Source organism: Cryptomeria japonica, chromosome 6 (genome assembly GCF_030272615.1).
Source record: "Cryptomeria japonica chromosome 6, Sugi_1.0, whole genome shotgun sequence".
Classification (NCBI taxonomy): domain Eukaryota; kingdom Viridiplantae; phylum Streptophyta; class Pinopsida; order Cupressales; family Cupressaceae; genus Cryptomeria; species Cryptomeria japonica.
The window spans coordinates 646,927,048-646,944,506 of record NC_081410.1 but is presented as its reverse complement, the minus strand read 5'-3'; the positions used below and the strand labels follow the sequence as shown (position 1 = coordinate 646,944,506).

At 37.4% G+C, this 17,459-nt stretch overlaps 1 protein-coding gene across 1 annotated transcript in view; it reads left to right on the top strand.

The window, feature by feature from the left end:
* The first annotated feature begins 265 nt into the window (after positions 1 to 265).
* Positions 266 to 17,459, top strand: part of LOC131060690 (coatomer subunit zeta-1) — a 29,062-nt gene continuing 11,868 nt past the window's right edge. Inside the window, exons 1-2 of the mRNA XM_057994020.2 lie at positions 266 to 553; positions 9,227 to 9,386. Coding sequence (XP_057850003.1) covers positions 548 to 553; positions 9,227 to 9,386 — 166 coding nt within the window. The 5' untranslated portion in view covers positions 266 to 547. The remainder of the gene's footprint in view (positions 554 to 9,226; positions 9,387 to 17,459) is intronic.

Below are 17,459 nucleotides of genomic sequence, written 5' to 3'. Positions count from 1 at the left end.
AATTAATATTGAGTGATTAATTTTGCCATGTGACATTTGATGATTAAAGAATTAATTGTATGCTCAAGATTGATTTAATTGTTTTTGGTTAGGACCTTGGTGACGTTGTCGAGATTAGGGGCCCATGATTTAGATGACCATTTTTAGGGTATTACAATAATAAATATCAATATTTAATAATTATATAAAAAATAAAAAATTAAATTATACAACCCTCATTAATTTTTAAATTATAAAATACGAACCTAAAATTAAAAAAAGAGGCAACAAGCTATCAAATTCCAGGTTTATTACAACATTAAAGGTTCTATTTCCATGCTGCTGTTTGTTCAAGGAAATAGCTGTTAGATGACATTTTTTACATTCAAATTTTACTTCTGAATGCCGTTCTCATTAATCGTCGGGCTGAATCGACTGTATTGAGCTTGGTGCTGGTAGGCTTGAAATCCGCAGCTGTCATTGGAAGCGGCGGTGGAATTAAACCTTTGCAGCGAAGTTCACTGCATTGTGCGAAAGAAGAGCATTAGAAAGTTCATCAATAATCAGTATGGAGGTAAGATGCTTCAGATCTGTTATTTTCCGTCATAATTGCTTATTTTTGGACAATTGATCTTATGTTTTGGTGCCAGATATTTTATAGAACCTAGTTCATTGGCATCATAAGTATCGTTAACCACGTTATGGCCGAGATTGGATTGGAAAGTTTGATAAAACCCCAACTAGGGCTCCAGATCTTAATAGGCTTACAGATCTCGTTACTCGTAGCAAATGCCATTTTCTTGGGGACAAATTTAGCAGAAGTTAATTCTCTGTTTACTATCAGAGATCTGACATTCTCTTAGAGTTTCTCTAAAGTGGTTCAGAAGAGTCAGGATGGCGAAGCGTGCCGCTGCTGGCCCGGCGCATGGTTCTTTGAGCGCATAGTCATAATACACCGATTAAGATTATATACCCCGGAATTGTTGTATGACTAAATTTTACATACGAACACGTTTTTAAGGATTCTGATCCTGGGTCATTGTCATGACAGGTCTAATAATTTAGCTATTTATTGGTAAACTGAAATAGGTTTTTTTTAACCGTCAGTTGTTCATATTTTTTGGACAGCCGATGGTTTTTTCTTCATCTAACATTTCGGCTGCGCTAGTTTTGCATAATGTCTATTTCTAATATTTTGACAAGTTTTTTTGCGCTATGTTCATCTTTTTTGCTTTTTAATGAATTGAAATTCTGGGTCATAAGAATTAATAGATATACCCTTGATTGTTAGAACGTGCAGTGGTGAAGATGTATCATTGTTGGTGTGGACCTTAAATTTAATAAAACCCATAGGGTAGATGTATTTTGCTCACCAACTTTATCATTTGAGGCTGCCAAAGAATAAGTCCCAAAGGCTGAATTATATCTTTCACCGTATTTTTCCTGTTGATTTTGTAACAGATCGCAGGTTTTGTTGGCTCACAATATAAAAGTATTTTAAGATGTTTTTTCTTCTTTTGATCTGATTCAATAATCAGCTAGAAGCTATATGTATTTTTTTTTTATTCTTCCAATGCATTTTTTGTTTAGTAGTGACAACGACATTCATAATACAAATATGAAGTGAAAAAAAAACAAAAAACACAAAAAAACAATTCAAGTTTTTGGTTGGACATTCTGTGATGTTCCTGTATATATATAATCTGATATTTTACTTGTTTACATTCAAACACTCACAGAGGGTAACTGAAATCAACGAACCGCTGAAGCCTTGAAGGGCTGGTAAACAAACAGAGATGGAATATTATATTGCAAAGCAAAAAATATTCAGATTTGATAAAATCAGGACTACACATCAGCCGGATGCCTTTCATACAATATTTCTCCAGCTTGAGATTCAAGAAAATATTCAATTGTAATGGTAGAAATCAATTGGCTAAGTAGGTTCCTCACACCTGATACAAGTCTGATGTCTTCCTTATTTGGTTGGACCACCTGCTGTTTGCATACAGTTATTGTATGCTGTTCCTATGTTGCTCAGCTGGGGTGGCAATTTGAGTGCATGAGCAGCAGGCCTGGTGGGTATCAGGCGGATATCGATAGATATAGTTGTAGAGGTGTTGTTGCTGAATGCTTCCGATTTGAGGTTGCTGGTAGATGTTAATTTTAGATCAGACAGATAGCAATAACAGAAAATCAACACAAAGAACACAAAGAATACCCTGGGAAAACCTCCCTCTGGAGGTGAAAAACCCAGCAATTAATCTCAGATCTTATTAGACAAAATTAGCATGTGTCTTTACAAATTTGCTTCAACTCTTGAAGCATCACATTCATCTGAACTAGGGCAATAAACCTGACATACACAGCAGTGACACTTGCCTGCAATATGCTTGAAGAAGATGATTCACCTAGCTAAGAAATAGGTTCGCTGTGCTGGATGCAACACAAGGTATTGATTCACTGCTACAGGAATGAATTTGCTGATCACAAGATAATTCACTGCCCTAGGAGACACTTCGCTGATCAGAAGATAGTTCGCTGATCAAGAATACAATTCGCTGATCAAGAACTGATTTGCTGATGAAGTTCGTTGAGTATTACTGCTCTGCTGGTAATAGATTGAATTCACTGATTATGTATTGTATGTTACAAATGCATCTCCTTTATATAGGACGAAGACACCTATTCACAATAGGTCGGCTTTCAAAGAAAACAATTAATTATATTAATAATATAATGCTCTCAAATTGGCGCCCATTATAGGGTCGCCCCTAATTACAAGTTACATTTAATTTATTGCACAATATTGTGACTAAGGCCGATAGGTCAATTAGTCACACACAAGTGCTAGGTCGGCCCTAGAAGGGATCCGACCTAGCTACAAAACATCAAGTCTGATGTCTTCCTCACACCTGATACAAGTCTGATGTAGGTTCCTCACACCTGATACAAGTCTGATGTCTTCCTTATTTGGTTGGACCACCTGCTGTTTGCATATAGTTATTGTATGCTGTTCCTATGTTGCTCAGCTGGGGTGGCAATTTGAGTGCATGAGCAGCAGGCCTGCTGGGTATCAGGCGGATATCGATAGATATAGTTGTAGAGGTGTTGTTGCTGAATGCTTCCGATTTGAGGTTGCTGGTAGAATGGTGAGGTTTGTCTGCCAATGATTAGGGATGAATGTGCCTCCTTAATTACCGCTGACCTGGTTGCCAGTTGGATCTCCCTGCTGTGAAATTTCTGCATCTCTCTCTTAGCTAGCAGTGGATAGTAACCACCTTTGCGCTGTCAACTTTCTCTTCCGGAATGGCGCCTCTTGAGTGGTAGTTATATGGCCTGTGGCCTGGAGCGCTAGTCTGACCCTCACCTAGCTTGGGGTAGCTTTAACATCTTGCAGAATTCAAGATTTGATCTGATTAGTATGCTGCAGATCTGATCAGAAATGCCAAAGAAAAAGTTAGGTTTATCATCCTAATTTTGAGGGTACTTCCAAGGATTTTGTCCTTATAGGTATTGTGCCAAGTGGAAATTGCCAATATGAAAATTCTGTATGTATCCAGAACAAAAAAAGAAAAATCATAAATACACTTCCATGAAGGGTGCATGGGCCATATATATTTACCTTGCTGTGATGCTAGGGTTAGCTGGAGAAAAGAAACATGATAGTCCTCCCCTCCCCTAATTGCTTGCCCTCAAGCAATTTCAGATTTGAGTGGTAAAAAATCTCCACTCCGTCCCATGTGGCATTATTGAGTGGAAGATTCTTCCATTTCACCAAGTATTCGGGAATGACCTTGTTTCTTAGCCTTCTCACTTTCATGATGATGATAGCATTGGGCACCGAGATTAATTTTCCTTCATCATCCAGTGGTTGCAGCTTTAAAGAAGTTGTAACCTGCTGTTCAAGAGCCCTCTCAAGGCTTGACACATGAAAAACTTTGTGAATGCTGCTGTTTTTGGCACTTCCAATTCATATGCAACCTCACCTATCCTCCATATGATTTTGTAAGGTCCATAAAATTGTAGTTTAATATTTTCTGCATCACTCCCCTTGAGAGAAGACTGCCTATAGGGCTGTAACCTCAGAAAAATTATGTCTTCGACCTTGAAAGTTTGTCTTCTTGTTGAGGCCTCTATAGTTGATGCACATCCTCATAGTACCATCATTCTCTTTGATCAATACTATAGAAGAAGGCAAATGGGCTAGAGATCGATTGTTAGTGGCCCATATTCAACAACTCCTTAATTGCTTTCTCAATCTCCTCCTCATGCGATGACAATAAGGTGTAGTAATGGCTGGTTTTGCTTCTTTTTCCAACTCAATCCCATGTTGAAAGCCTCTATTTGGTGGCAACCTTGAAGGGATATCACTGAACACCTTGCTATGCCTATCCATGATGGATTGGATGTCACATGGTAAGATCTCCCATCCTTGGATGAACTTGTGTTTGTAATCAAACTTTGTGTTACCCAATCCACTTGGTCCCAGTGAAAAGCCCTCTCAACCTTTTTGCTGACACAACCTTGGGAGTCTCATTGGATAGGCCTCTAAGAACCACTTCCTTCCCCTTGGGATTTGAATCTCAACTCCATAGTTTGATAAATTTGATAGTTTTGGGTAAACTCACCAAGTGAATGCAACCGTTGCACGCCCAAAACCACATTTGTTTCACCAATGCCGACCACATAGAAATCATCCCGCACTCTATGCCTCCCCATGGTCATTTCAATATGTTGAATTCTTTTGTTGCATGTAAAAGTAAACTCATTGGCCATTATAACATTGGATACCCTCAAATTATATGTCCTTAATCCCATCCTGTTCACCAGGCCCTCATCAATGAAATTGTGTGTTATCTCCCTATTAATTAAGACTATCACGCTATGCCCCTATATGCTCCTTTGACTTGAAACAGATGATGCTTGGGTGCTCCTAAAAGTGTAGCCAATGTGCCTCCCAATGACTCTTCTCCTCCTTTGCCCAAATGTTCTACTTCAGCTACAACCTTGGGTTTGGGCTTGTCTACCCTTGAATCACCTTTGAATCCCCATTGGAAAATCACCTCTATGTAGTGCATCTGTCCCTTTCTCAAACATTTGTGTTTTGGGTTAGAAGGTTCTCTACAAGAAAATCATAATTTTTTACTTTGAAGTTCAATTTTGGTCTTTTCCATCTTCCTTGACATAGGAGGTAATGTCCTAGGTTGAGGGAAAGCCTTATGAAAAGGCTTCTCGTGTTGACCTGATGGGACACTCTCAGAGTAGAACTTGCTCTTAGTCACTAAATCCTCCAAATTCAATGCTCTCTTGATGGTTTTTTGTAGAGATATTGGGTTAAGGGCCTTGATCAAACCCTTGAGTGGATTTGATAGTCCCTTCACAAATAAGACAACGAGCATCCTCTTTGTCACATCTAGAACCATAATTGATACTTGTTGGAGTTCTACATAATCATCCATTTTGCCATGCTGTCTCGACTTAGCTAACTTATTGAAATGTTTCTCAAGGTTTGTTTGTGACATTTTCACACACCACCCCATTGCAAATGGGGACCTCTTTTTGCTGAATAAACCAAGTCTTTTGCAATTTGTGTCGTCTCCCGACCCTAAGGAATGAGTTATAAGGTCTTGGTGGTTTGGATTCTGGCCTTTGGAAGTAATGAAGTGACCAAGTAGGGAATGGATTCTTAAGGAATATATAGCCTAGACAAGATACAGTCTTAATATTGTCATCAATTCCAGAATAAGGGTTTTAATGTATTGAGAAATGCATTGTGCTTATTGCTTTATCCTTCAAACTTTGCATTTTGCTAACTATGAACTTGATTGATACTTGTACTTCACAATGTTTCCTTGTCTTTCTTTAGGTACATAAGAGGAGCAAGACTTTGGATGTTGAGAGGACATCGTTGAGTGGGTGATATCATCGTCCAAGGAAGAGATTGCAATAATTGATCAATGAATGCATAGTTAGAGGAATGGAATGATAGATATTTGGCTAAGTGTCAAGATAACCTTGAGAATTGATATGAGGAAATGAAAGAGAATCAGCTAAAATTTTGGCTGTCTGGAAGCATGTATTGTCTATTTTAGGGTTTTTATCCTTCAACTTAAAGAAGTCTGTAACCTTGAGCATAGTGAAATTTGAGGCTAAGTATAGAAAGAGAATTCTTCAAGGAAGCCACTAGTGAAATAGAGCGCTTTCCAAGAACTTTCAATTTTCAGCAGTATTTTTAGCAATTTCCATTTTTAGAAAGTTTATTTTTAGTGTCACTATGGCCCCGATTGGTCTAATTTTGCGTTTGGACAAAACTTTCTATTTTTAGCAACATGTGACCATTGACTGTAAGTGGAGCAAGTATCCAGTAGACTAAAGGTGAAGTGTAGAACGTCAAAGGAATAAGTGCAGAAGGAAAAATCCTCCTCCAGGCCAAAAGAGTAGCTAGCGGTGCTAATTTTCCTCGAAGGAGGAATTTGGCGAAATAAAAAAAATCCTTCTCCCAAGCAAAAGGGCGCCCAAGAGTGGAAAATCCACTCCGAGGAGGAATTTTCCGTGAGGAAAAAAATCCTTCTCCCCAGCAAAAGTGCGCCCAAGAGTGGAAAATCCACTCCGAAGAGGAATTTTTTTGCGAGGACAAAAATCCTTCTCCCTAGGAAAAGTGCACCCAAGAGTAGAAAATCCACTTTGAGGAGGAATTTTCCTCAAGGACAAAAATCCTTCCACCAAGCCAAAAGTGAGGCTAGGAGTGCAAATTCTCATCCGAGGAGGAATTTTCCGTGAGGTCAAAAATCCTTCTCCCTAGCTAAAGTGCGCCCAAGAGTGGAAAATCCACTCCGAGGAGGAACTTTCCGTGAACAAAAAAATTCTACGAGAACAAAAATCCTTCCTCCAAGCAAAAGTGCACCTAGGAGTGCAAATTCTCCTCCAAGGAATTTTCCACGAGAAAAAATCCTTCACCATGCCTAAAACTTGCCCAAGTCTTGGAAATGGCAAAAGTGGCTAAGTGTTTAGAAAATCCTCCCCAGGCTTGATGTGCACCCAAGCATTTGTTAGATATGGAGACTCAAGAAATTGGCTAAGGCATTGAAGGAATTCCTCCTTCCCTCTCCAAGTGCGCTCAAGGATTCTGTAGACATGGAATGAACAAATTTGGCTAAGTATGAAAGAAATCCTCCTCCAAGCCTACTATGTGCTCAAGTACTTAGGACATGGAAATTTAACTAAGGCAAGGAGAAAATCCTCCTACTCATCTCATGTGCACTCTTGGAAAGAGAGTCCTTAATCATGAAAATTGGCTTCCAAACTCATAATCCTTCCACCTGTCTCATATACACCCAAGGTGGAGAAATGACATGAGGCATGGAATTTAATGCCTTTGATAAAATATGACATTTGGCAAGTCAAAGGGCGAAAAGGGGCATCAAAGATTCATCAATCCAGTTCGAGGCATTCAAGGTTCAAGATCTCAAAGATCAAAGTTCAAGTACAAATGCAGAAGGGAGAAATTCCTCCAAAAATCCAAAATCAAAGGTCAGAAAGTTCAAGCATGAAAGACTTCAAGAATGGCAGGATCGTCAACAAGGGAGCCCAATTCATTTCGATAATGTGAATTCCCAAGCAAGTACGTGGAAAGAAGAAAATGATCAAGGAAGGATAATTCTAGAAGAATTAATTAGAGTTAGAACCTTGGTCCAGATGATGCAATTTGGGAATATACTCCATCACAATCAATCAAAATGGAATATTCTTCGTGATGAGTTACCATATCCACTTGGCATCCAACATGCTGAGGTGGCGTCTTATCCCCTTCTTTGGCCAATTGAATGTCTCCAAGTTGATGTGACCAGATTCAATGAACCTGACTTATCCAAGAGAGCTTCTAGAATGTTGAGGTAGTTTCACCAATGATGAGGGATTAATGTGCCTCCTTAATCACTACTGAGCTGGTTGCTAGTTGAAGCTCCTTGGTGTTGAGTCTCTAGATCTCTTTCAGTTGTAGCAGCTAATAACCACTGTTGCACTGTCAACTCTCTCTCTGGGAATGTCATGTCTTGAGTGGCAATTATATGGCCTGCAGCCTGGAGTGCTAACTCAATCTGTATCTAGCTTGGGGTAGGTTTAACAATGATGTTTAATTCCTTGCCTCGCAGACTTAAAAATTTGATTTGATTAGTAGTTGTAAGTCTGAGTAGAAATGCGATGGAAAAAGTTAGGGTTTTCATCTTAACCTTGAGGGCATCACTAGGGATTTCCTTGCAGGTACTGTGCTTTGAAATCAAGCCGAAAATTGCCATTATGAAAATTCTGTATGTATCCTGAACAATAAAAAGAAAACTCATATAAATATACTTCCATGAAGGGCGCATGAGCCCAATCTTAATGCCAAGATTTGGAATTGCCTCCTCTTTTTAATTTTATTTTATAATATAGATATTTATATTATGTTGAAAAACATTTTTTATCAACCACATTGTGGTGTTAGGGTCAGCTGGAGAAAAGGAACATGTCACATTCAAATGCTTGCTATTTGTCTGGTGTGTCATTCTTTTAATACTTTATTTTTCATGTCTGGATTTTACTTTTATTGAAGTCGAAAATGCCTAGCTCTACTATGCATCTTTTCGTATAATTGAGCATTTTGAATATTGAAATTAAGGCTAATTGGTATATATTACTGTATATAACAAATTCTAACAAAGTTGTGCTTATTTCCCCAGAAAAAGTGCATGCAACAAATTTTCTATACTTATTTACCTTTTGTCAAATTTTTTTGCTCTAAATAACTGTTGTAAGAAATCATCATTGTTTACTTGCACTGTGCTTGTTTGATTAGATTACCAAGATGGCATGGATATGTTGTTTATAATTTCAACTCTCTGAGTATTTAGTTAGATTTTGTTCAAACACTTAAACAGTGGAAATCTTCAAACTGCAATCTCTTCTTGCTGTAGTTTTTCATTGATGCCTGCAATATTTGTAACTCTTTATTGATGGAATGAGAAAAATACACCTTTACTCATTTGCAAAAATATTAAACCTTCACTAATTTGGGAAAATAAAAGTCTTTGACATATTTCTAATTCCTCTAAGAGTCTAGAGGAGATGTTGAGGCTTCTGATTCATTCTTTGTCCTTGTATGTTACTATTTTAAATCATCAAATATTAGGTAATTTCAGATGATTTAGCAAGGGAATAATTTACATTCAAGATCAATTTACCTTTACAAGCTATTTCTGTGATCCAGGAGTCCTGCCCAGTTGTTAAGAACATTTTGCTACTGGATTCAGAAGGCAAACGAGTAGCAGTGAAGTATTATACTGATGATTGGGACACCCTTGCTAGCAAGTTAGCATTTGAGAAGTCAATTTTCACAAAAACTCAGCGATCCAATGCTCGTTCAGAAGGTTAAAATTCTCTTATTTTTAATGTGGTTGCATACTTCACATTTCCTGATTGATGGTGGTTTCCTACCTTGTTTGGCTTAAGATTACTGTGTAATTAATGATTTTTTATGATAGTTCAGATACAGGCAAATTGAAAGTATTAGAGTGTCTTCATAACAGTGGCTTTGTAACAGTCAGATATTACAAAAAAGATTTCTCATATTCTAAAGCCAATTGATTTTTTTCTTCATCGCTCTTCAAAACAGAAAGTATTTATGATGAACAAATCGTTGCAACTTTTGGTTGATCCCCAATCAAGTTAAAACATTTCTTTTTTGTCGTTTTGAGTTTTTGCCAAGAAAAAATAAATTCATTGTTCACTATTAACTTAATATGTCTCTACTCTCTTAAATTTTTTTTCTTAAGTCCATCTATGTAGGATGTTAGAAAGAAGGGCACTTGATTTTTATGGTACTTTTTTCTTATGAGTATGAGAGGATGTGGCTGATCTGTTTTAGGTCTCTCATACTAGGTTGCCCCTCTCAAATGTAATTTTTAAGGGCTCCAAGGGCAATCAGTTCCCTGTTAGTTGTCATTATGGTCGTCAGGTTGACAATGTCAGTGTAGAACCCATCACAAAGCTTTTTGGATATTGAGATGCCCAAAGATAAATAAATTTTAATGTGCTCTGGATAATTATCTGTGATTTTTCAGAATTTGTTATGAAACATTGTTGATGGAAATACACTTAATCTTTTTCACTAGCTTGCCTATTATGATCATTCTGTAGAATTTTCATCTTGAGTTGCTTTTTGGATATTGAGATGCCCAAAGATAAATAAATTTTAATGTGCTCTGGATAATTATCTGTGATTTTTCAGAATTTGTTACGAAACATTATTGATGGAAATACACTTAATCTTTTTCACTAGCTTGCCTATTATGATCATTCTGTAGAATTTTCATCTTGAGTTGCTTTTTGGATATTGAGATGCCCAAAGATAAATAAATTTTAATGTGCTCTGGATAATTATCTGTGATTTTTCAGAATTTGTTATGAAACATTGTTGATGGAAATACACTTAATCTTTTTCACTAGCTTGCCTATAATGATCATTCTGTAGAATTTTCATCTTGAGTTGCTCTGTCAGTGTTCGCACAGCAGTGGATCCGGACCTGTGTGCAGCTGAGAGACCAGCATGAAGAGAATGTTTGTTATATAGGAGAAAAAGCCCCAGCTATGCGAGTGGCTCTTTTTGAGAATAAGGCCCAGCTATGTAGGCGTTCTTATTTGAGATTAAGGCCCAGTTAAGTACATGAGACTTGAGTGATTTTTGGATGTAACTTAGTTTCAGTTATGATATTGCTATCAGGATTCAACTGTGTAGTTTTCGAGTCAAACTCATTGACCCATGTTTCCTGAGGAGTGGTTCACAAGAACCTATCTCTCATGAGAATGAATGGTGCACTTAGCACTCATTGCATCTAGGTGATGCTCACAGAGGTGAAGCATTGGGCTTTCCCCGGAGGTCACCCATCCTAGTACTACTCCAACTCAAGCACGCTTAACCACATAGTTTCCTCCAAGGTTAAACCTACTTAGCTTGCAACTCCATTTGCAAAACCTTCAGCAATTGTTGTGCCTTATGAACTGTTCATTGTAGAGCCCCTTTAGTTCATCAATTGATAAGTAGGAGATATTTTACACAGCAAGTCAAATTATGATATTGCTATCAGAATTCAACTGTGTAGTTTTCGAGTCAAACTCATTGACCCATGTTTCATGAGTAGTGGTTCAAAAGAACCCATCTCTCATGAGAATGAATGGTCCACTCAGCACTCATTGCATCTAGGTGATGCTCATAGAGGTGAAGCATTGGGCCTTCCTGGGAGGCCACCCATCCCAATACTACAACTCAAGCGTGCTTAACCACCAAGTTTCCTCCAAGGTTAAACCCACTTAGTTGGCAACCCCATTTGCAAAACCTTCAGCAAGTGTTGTGCCTTATGAACCGTCGTTATAGAGCCCCTTTAGCTCATCAATTGATAAGTAGGAGATATTTTCCATAGCAAGTCAAATTATGATATTGCTATCGGGATTCAACTATGTAGTTTTCAAGTCAAACTCATTGACCCATGTTTCATGAGCAATGGTTCACAAGAACTCATCTCTCATGAGAATGAATGGTCCACTTAGCATTCATTGCATCTAGGTGATCCTCACAGAGGTGAAGCATTGGGCCTTTGTCATGACCTCGCCACAAAGAAGACAATATAAATCAGAGAAACGTCTTATGAAATAAGACTTCACCATTTTCTAAAGACAACTGCAAACTCCCTTATAAATCTACATCATTTCCCTTATACACATACACGTTGATCTCTATGTTTGATCATGTGGAAGGTGGTGTTTACTAAGGCAAGATTATTCCTAAATATTGGGATTAATGAAGAGGCACGTCAGCAGTCAAAGTGAGGAAGACTATTCTCATGGAGCGCCGCCCTCAGAGGTGATGCGACTCTAGAAGACACACCCTTTCCATCGCAAGTGAAGGGATATACATATGCTGCAAATTAGAACTCTAAGGGGCATCATCGAAGGAGATTAGGGAATAGAATTGGTATCCTGATAGAATATGTATTGATCGTTCATTAAGAGCATAAGTGCGCACAGCCTGGTATGCTAAATATTCTCTGATGTCTGCAATGTTGTTCATTTGTTTCCTTTTTGGATTAATAAATAAATAAACTTCAGAATAAGATAAGCTATATGACTGAAATAAAGCACTTTTCCTAAAAGAACCTGGTTATCAATTAGCATTTGTCTGCAGTTAGAATATCATAATTTATGTGATTTCTTATGTAATCAAATATCAGAAAAACTCATATATTAGTGATCTGATCTCGGATACTTCTGCTAATGCCTATGAAGGATGGGAATGATTTGTGCAAAGGGAAAGGCGGTCTAATTCCACACCAATCAGGTGATCCCAAGATAGGGAGCCTGTTTGAAGTTTGGTTTCTCAGCGCCCTAGCTCCATAATTACCCCTTTCTCCATTAGGGTTAGGTAGTAACCAGGTTAGACCTTAATATAGAGGGTTATGATTTATAATATGAAGGAATAGTAGTAATAAGCATAATAACATTTGGTAATGCATTCAATGATGTATGACAATTGTTGATAACATGACAACTTTTAAGTAGGGGACATTGCAGCCTTCCTGGGAGGTCATCCATCCCAGTACTACTCCAACTCAGTGCTTAACCATAGAGTTTCCTCCAAGGTTAAACCCACTTAACTTGCAACCCCATTTGCAAAATCTTCAGCAAGTGTTGTACCTTATGAACCGTTCATTATAGAGCCTCTTTAGCTCATTGATTGATAAGTAGGAGATATTTTCCACAAAAAGTCAAATTATGATATTGCTATCAGGATTGAACTGTGTAGTTTTCGAGTCAAACTCATTGACCCCAACTGGTTGATTATGTGTTATTTGTTGTTATATTAGTTTGATTGATTAGTCCAACTAGTTGATTGTTTAGTCAAATTGAGTGTCACCCCAGCGAGTTGTAAGCTTAACTTGTAGCTTTACATGACACCTTTTCTACTTTCTCTGAGTTAGATTTATAGTGCACTTGTCTATTTTAAAGTCTCTTTTCTAATTTTTTTTTCTAGTGCAGTGTATTTCTTTAGGTTTAATGAGAAGACAGTTGCAGGTTTGAGATTTCAATATTGTGTATTTACTGTTTACATTTACAGCAGTATGTGTTTGGAGATTAGCATACTTGGGGATTATTGTTTTCATCGAAGTTTATGTGTTTCAAGATACCTATTTTAGTACTAAATTTTCCGAGTTTAGAAAATGCCTTCCATAGTCTGAAAATTAATATAGTATTAGAGAGGTAAATTGTAATGTCCCCAATTTTTTAAGGTGACAATTAATTAAATTGATTTTTATTAAATTGTCAAAAAATAAATAAAATAATTGAACAATGACTTAATATTAATTAATTTAATTAAATAACAATAAAATAATAAAATTTTACTATAAGGTAACTTTATTAAAAAGAGTTCTCCTATCGGCCTAATCTTCTAGATGTTTCCTAGAGGGCTTTATAATGAGGTCCTGGGGTTGCAGTAAAGGTATGCTTTTGGATTTGATAAATGTTTATGATTTTTGGGGATGAAAACCTTTAGGAGTTTTACAAAAGGGCTGGACGAAAACCTAGTTCTTCCAAAGGAGTGGATTCTTGACAGAGTCTACATCTGTGCCAAATTTGCGAAGTCTCTATTGGAGACAAATTTGTAAGGTTTAGATTTTGTTTCAGAAATAAAGGCACTGACATATATTATTTAGGAATAAGGTTGGCATATTCTGAATATTATGTTTCAGTAGAAGTCTTTGAGACTGTCAATATTAGTGATTGATATCTCTAATGTTTTGATGAATGAATGAATATTTCTATGGCTTTGCTTTACGGAAGTAATCAGTTTTTATATTTGTGGAGACTAATATTTGCAATTGTTATTGAACTCGTGGCTTTGGTTATTATTTGCAAATATTGTCAAGGTAGCTGATTCCAATAAAGAATATTGTTCATAATGCATAATATTGGTGGGCCCAATTTGTTATTTGACTTCTTTGTGAGTATTGGCGAAGGATTAATATTTGTCAGGATTGATTAGAAGAGCCTGATATAACAAAGTTTATATTTATTGGCTTTTAGGGTAATTGAATTTCATATTGATACATTTGAAAGGTGCAATATAACAATCTCTGCCGGTATAAGACTTCATAGCTATCACAGGTTCAATATTGAGCTTAGGCACAGAAGCAGGTAGTAGAAGATTCAGGTTGATTGAGAGGATTGGAGAGCCGCAGGAAGAATCACGATTGCCCACCAGTGCCACTGCAAGGGCGCCATAATCGTAGGGACCGCTGGGCAGCCATCATCACACAATAAGGAGAGTCATCACAGGGAACATACTGCAAGAGAAGGCAAGGTGATATTGGAAGCTATGGGAAAGCTAGAAAATTAAGTGCGATTTCCTCTGGGCCGTATTGTGACTCCATGCTTTGTTGCGTGTCTCTGACAGCAACAAAGCAACCATTAAGAGCGGCCATATAATCGAATAACAGAGGCTTAGTGTTGGACGGAATGATTGTCAACCAAACTGTGCCGAGGTATCAAAGACAATATGTAAGATTTGTCTCTGGCTATTGTAATCGCAGACGTTTGTATTGAATTCATCACTGGCTATTAGAATCACAAAACCTTGTATTAAACTGAAAGAATGAAAGTATATTCTCCCTGATTCTTTTTCTGGTTGAAGCAATGGTTTGGAATTAAATATATCATATACTGGCAAGCATAGAATTGTACAGATCAATTCCAGGTCATTTCATAAATCTGAAAACTTCCAAGGTTTGCATGGATGGAAAGGAATGTTTACTTGTAAGAGGGAGTTGTCACAGGGCTTCAGCAGGTGTGATGCTTAAGCTTCAGTGATTGAAGCTAAATCCATGTTTGTGAGAGGCACAAGGACCTATGATAGATTGTTGAGTGATGCCTAGATTCTTTAGTGACTGAAAGGTTGATTTTAACAAGAGATAGTTGGCTGATTTTGGTGAATGGGTGAGATGCGCAAGGGTATTCAGTGATTGAAGAGATTAGGAATTATGAAAGGTTGTACAGTGGGATGCCCTAAGTGCACGCGTGATTGAAATGTTGGTCAACACTTGTGATAGGCTGTTGTTTCAAGCTATTTTTTTCAATCAAACTGTTTGTTTTTGGTCTGTTCCAAGAGTTGTAGGTATGACTAATCTCTATCATAGAGACTGTTATTGTCTAGAAGGTGCTTCCAACTTTTCACCTTGGATGTGTATATTGTTGATGCAATTGGAATAGGTTGATCTTTGGAGTTCTGTGGAGACAAGGTTGCAGGCCCTACTAACCTTGTTTAGTTTGCCATTTGATTTCTCTAGTCATAGAGAAGAAGACATCAAAGAAAATGTATGATTACTTGATCCTTCTCTACCATAGTGTGAACATTTCTTGCAAAATGTTGCTAAAGAACAAGCTTAATGCCATACACATGAGTTATATAGACAAAGTGGTCAGTTACTTCATGAAGATAATTGAGTTTCGAGATCAACTCACTGCTATTGGGATACAAGTGGAGGATGATGAGCAGGTACCATAGCTATTAATTGGTTCTCTCCATCTTGGGACTCGTTTGTTTGGGCGTTGTGCTAGCAAGAAGCTTCCCACATTTAGGAAGCTTTGGGATGATTTAATCCAAGAGGAGACCAGATTGAAGACTCTTTCAACTAGAGCATAAGGGAGTTGCAACCTAGCACTCATTGAGGAAATGTGGTAAGGAAGGAGGACTTGAGAAAGGTTACAAACTTACAACAGCAATGAGAAAAATTTGGATTCTTCAAACCTCAGGAAGAAAAGATTGAGTCATTTGAAGTGTTTTGAGCACAACAATATGGGCCACTATGCATCTTAGTGTTTCGAGAGGAAGAAAGCCAAGTGGCAGAAATAGGAGTTTGCAGGCACTGCAGAAACTTCAGCCGGACTGGATGAGTTAGCATCTAGACTTGAGACAACTTTCTTGTGCTTCAGGCCTATCCACTAACATTGTTTGAAGTGTAAGGTGGTGTGTGGCCAATGAAGCATCAAGACACATGACCTTCAACATTAGGGGATTCGACAAACTTTAAGAACAAGAGGATGACATATAGGTGTAGTGGGCCAATGATGCCACATGTATTGTTACCAGATTGGATTGTCTCCTTCCAGATACCTTTAGGTGATATGCTTGAGCTAGATGATGTCCTGTATGTTCCTAGTATAAAAAAGAGTATTTTAAGTTCCCTGTATGATAGATCTATATTGTATCATTCAGTTTGATGGTGTTCAAAACATCATTAGAAAATGCAATCCTAAATATGGTCAAGTTTTGGCCAGAGGAGTTTGAGATGGTGGCCTTTATAGGTTACTTGCTCATCCAGTCAAGTAGTTATATGGTAGGATGCCATGATTGAGGAGTGTCCTTCCAGATTTGTGGAGGTAGTTTCTAAACTTACCATGCAATCATTTATTGATAATGATAATATGCATGCACCTGATGGGAGTATTGAAGTCTACTAGGACCAATTTATTTCAAGAGGGTTCTCTTAGAGCATGGAATTGAACTTGATGATATTCTTACTTAAGTTGCTAGAGGGTTTTCTCAGAAAGGAGGAGTTGATTTTGTTTTATTTTTTACTTCAATTTTGGAAGTTTGAAGGAGAGACTAGGATTGGTGGAGAACACTTTCCTTGCAAAGAAGAGTGTTAAGAGTTTTCAACTTGAGTTGCTTAGTTAGTGTTCTCACAATGATAGCACAGTAGTGACAGCAGCCGATCCAGGCCTGTGTGCAGCTGAGTGATCAGCATGTAGAGGGTTTAGTTATTTAGGAGAATAATGGCCAGCTTATGTAGGGAGTGTTCTTTGAGATTATTGATTTGTGGATGTAACTTAGTTTTAACTACTTTGATTAGGAGTTATTTGTTATTAGACTAGGTTGATTGATTAATCATACTAGATGATTTTACTGTCAAACTGAGTGTCACTGCAGTGAGTTGTAACTTGTAAGCTTAACTTGGAGCTTTCCTTCATTTATAGGGGCCTCTATAAGATTTTCTCTTCCTAGAACTTTCTACAGTGCTGATGTACTTTCGAGTACCATTGACCTAATTTTAGTTACCTGTGGACATTAATATCATTTTTTTCTTTCTCAGTTAGATTCATATTGCACTTGTCTATTTAAAGGACACATATTCCAATTTTAATCATGATGCATGTAAAGTCTCTTCTGTAAAATTTCATTCCAGTGCAGTGTATATCTTTACAGATTTAATGAGAAGATAGTTGCTGGTTTGGGAGTTCATTACTATGTATTTGCTATTCCATTTTCACCAGTATGTTTTTGTAGATTGTCGTAGTCATAGATTATTGTTTTGATTAAATTTTTTGTATTTCAGAGTTCCTAGTTTTAGGACTAGATTATTTGAGTGCAGAATCTGCTTACCATGATCTGA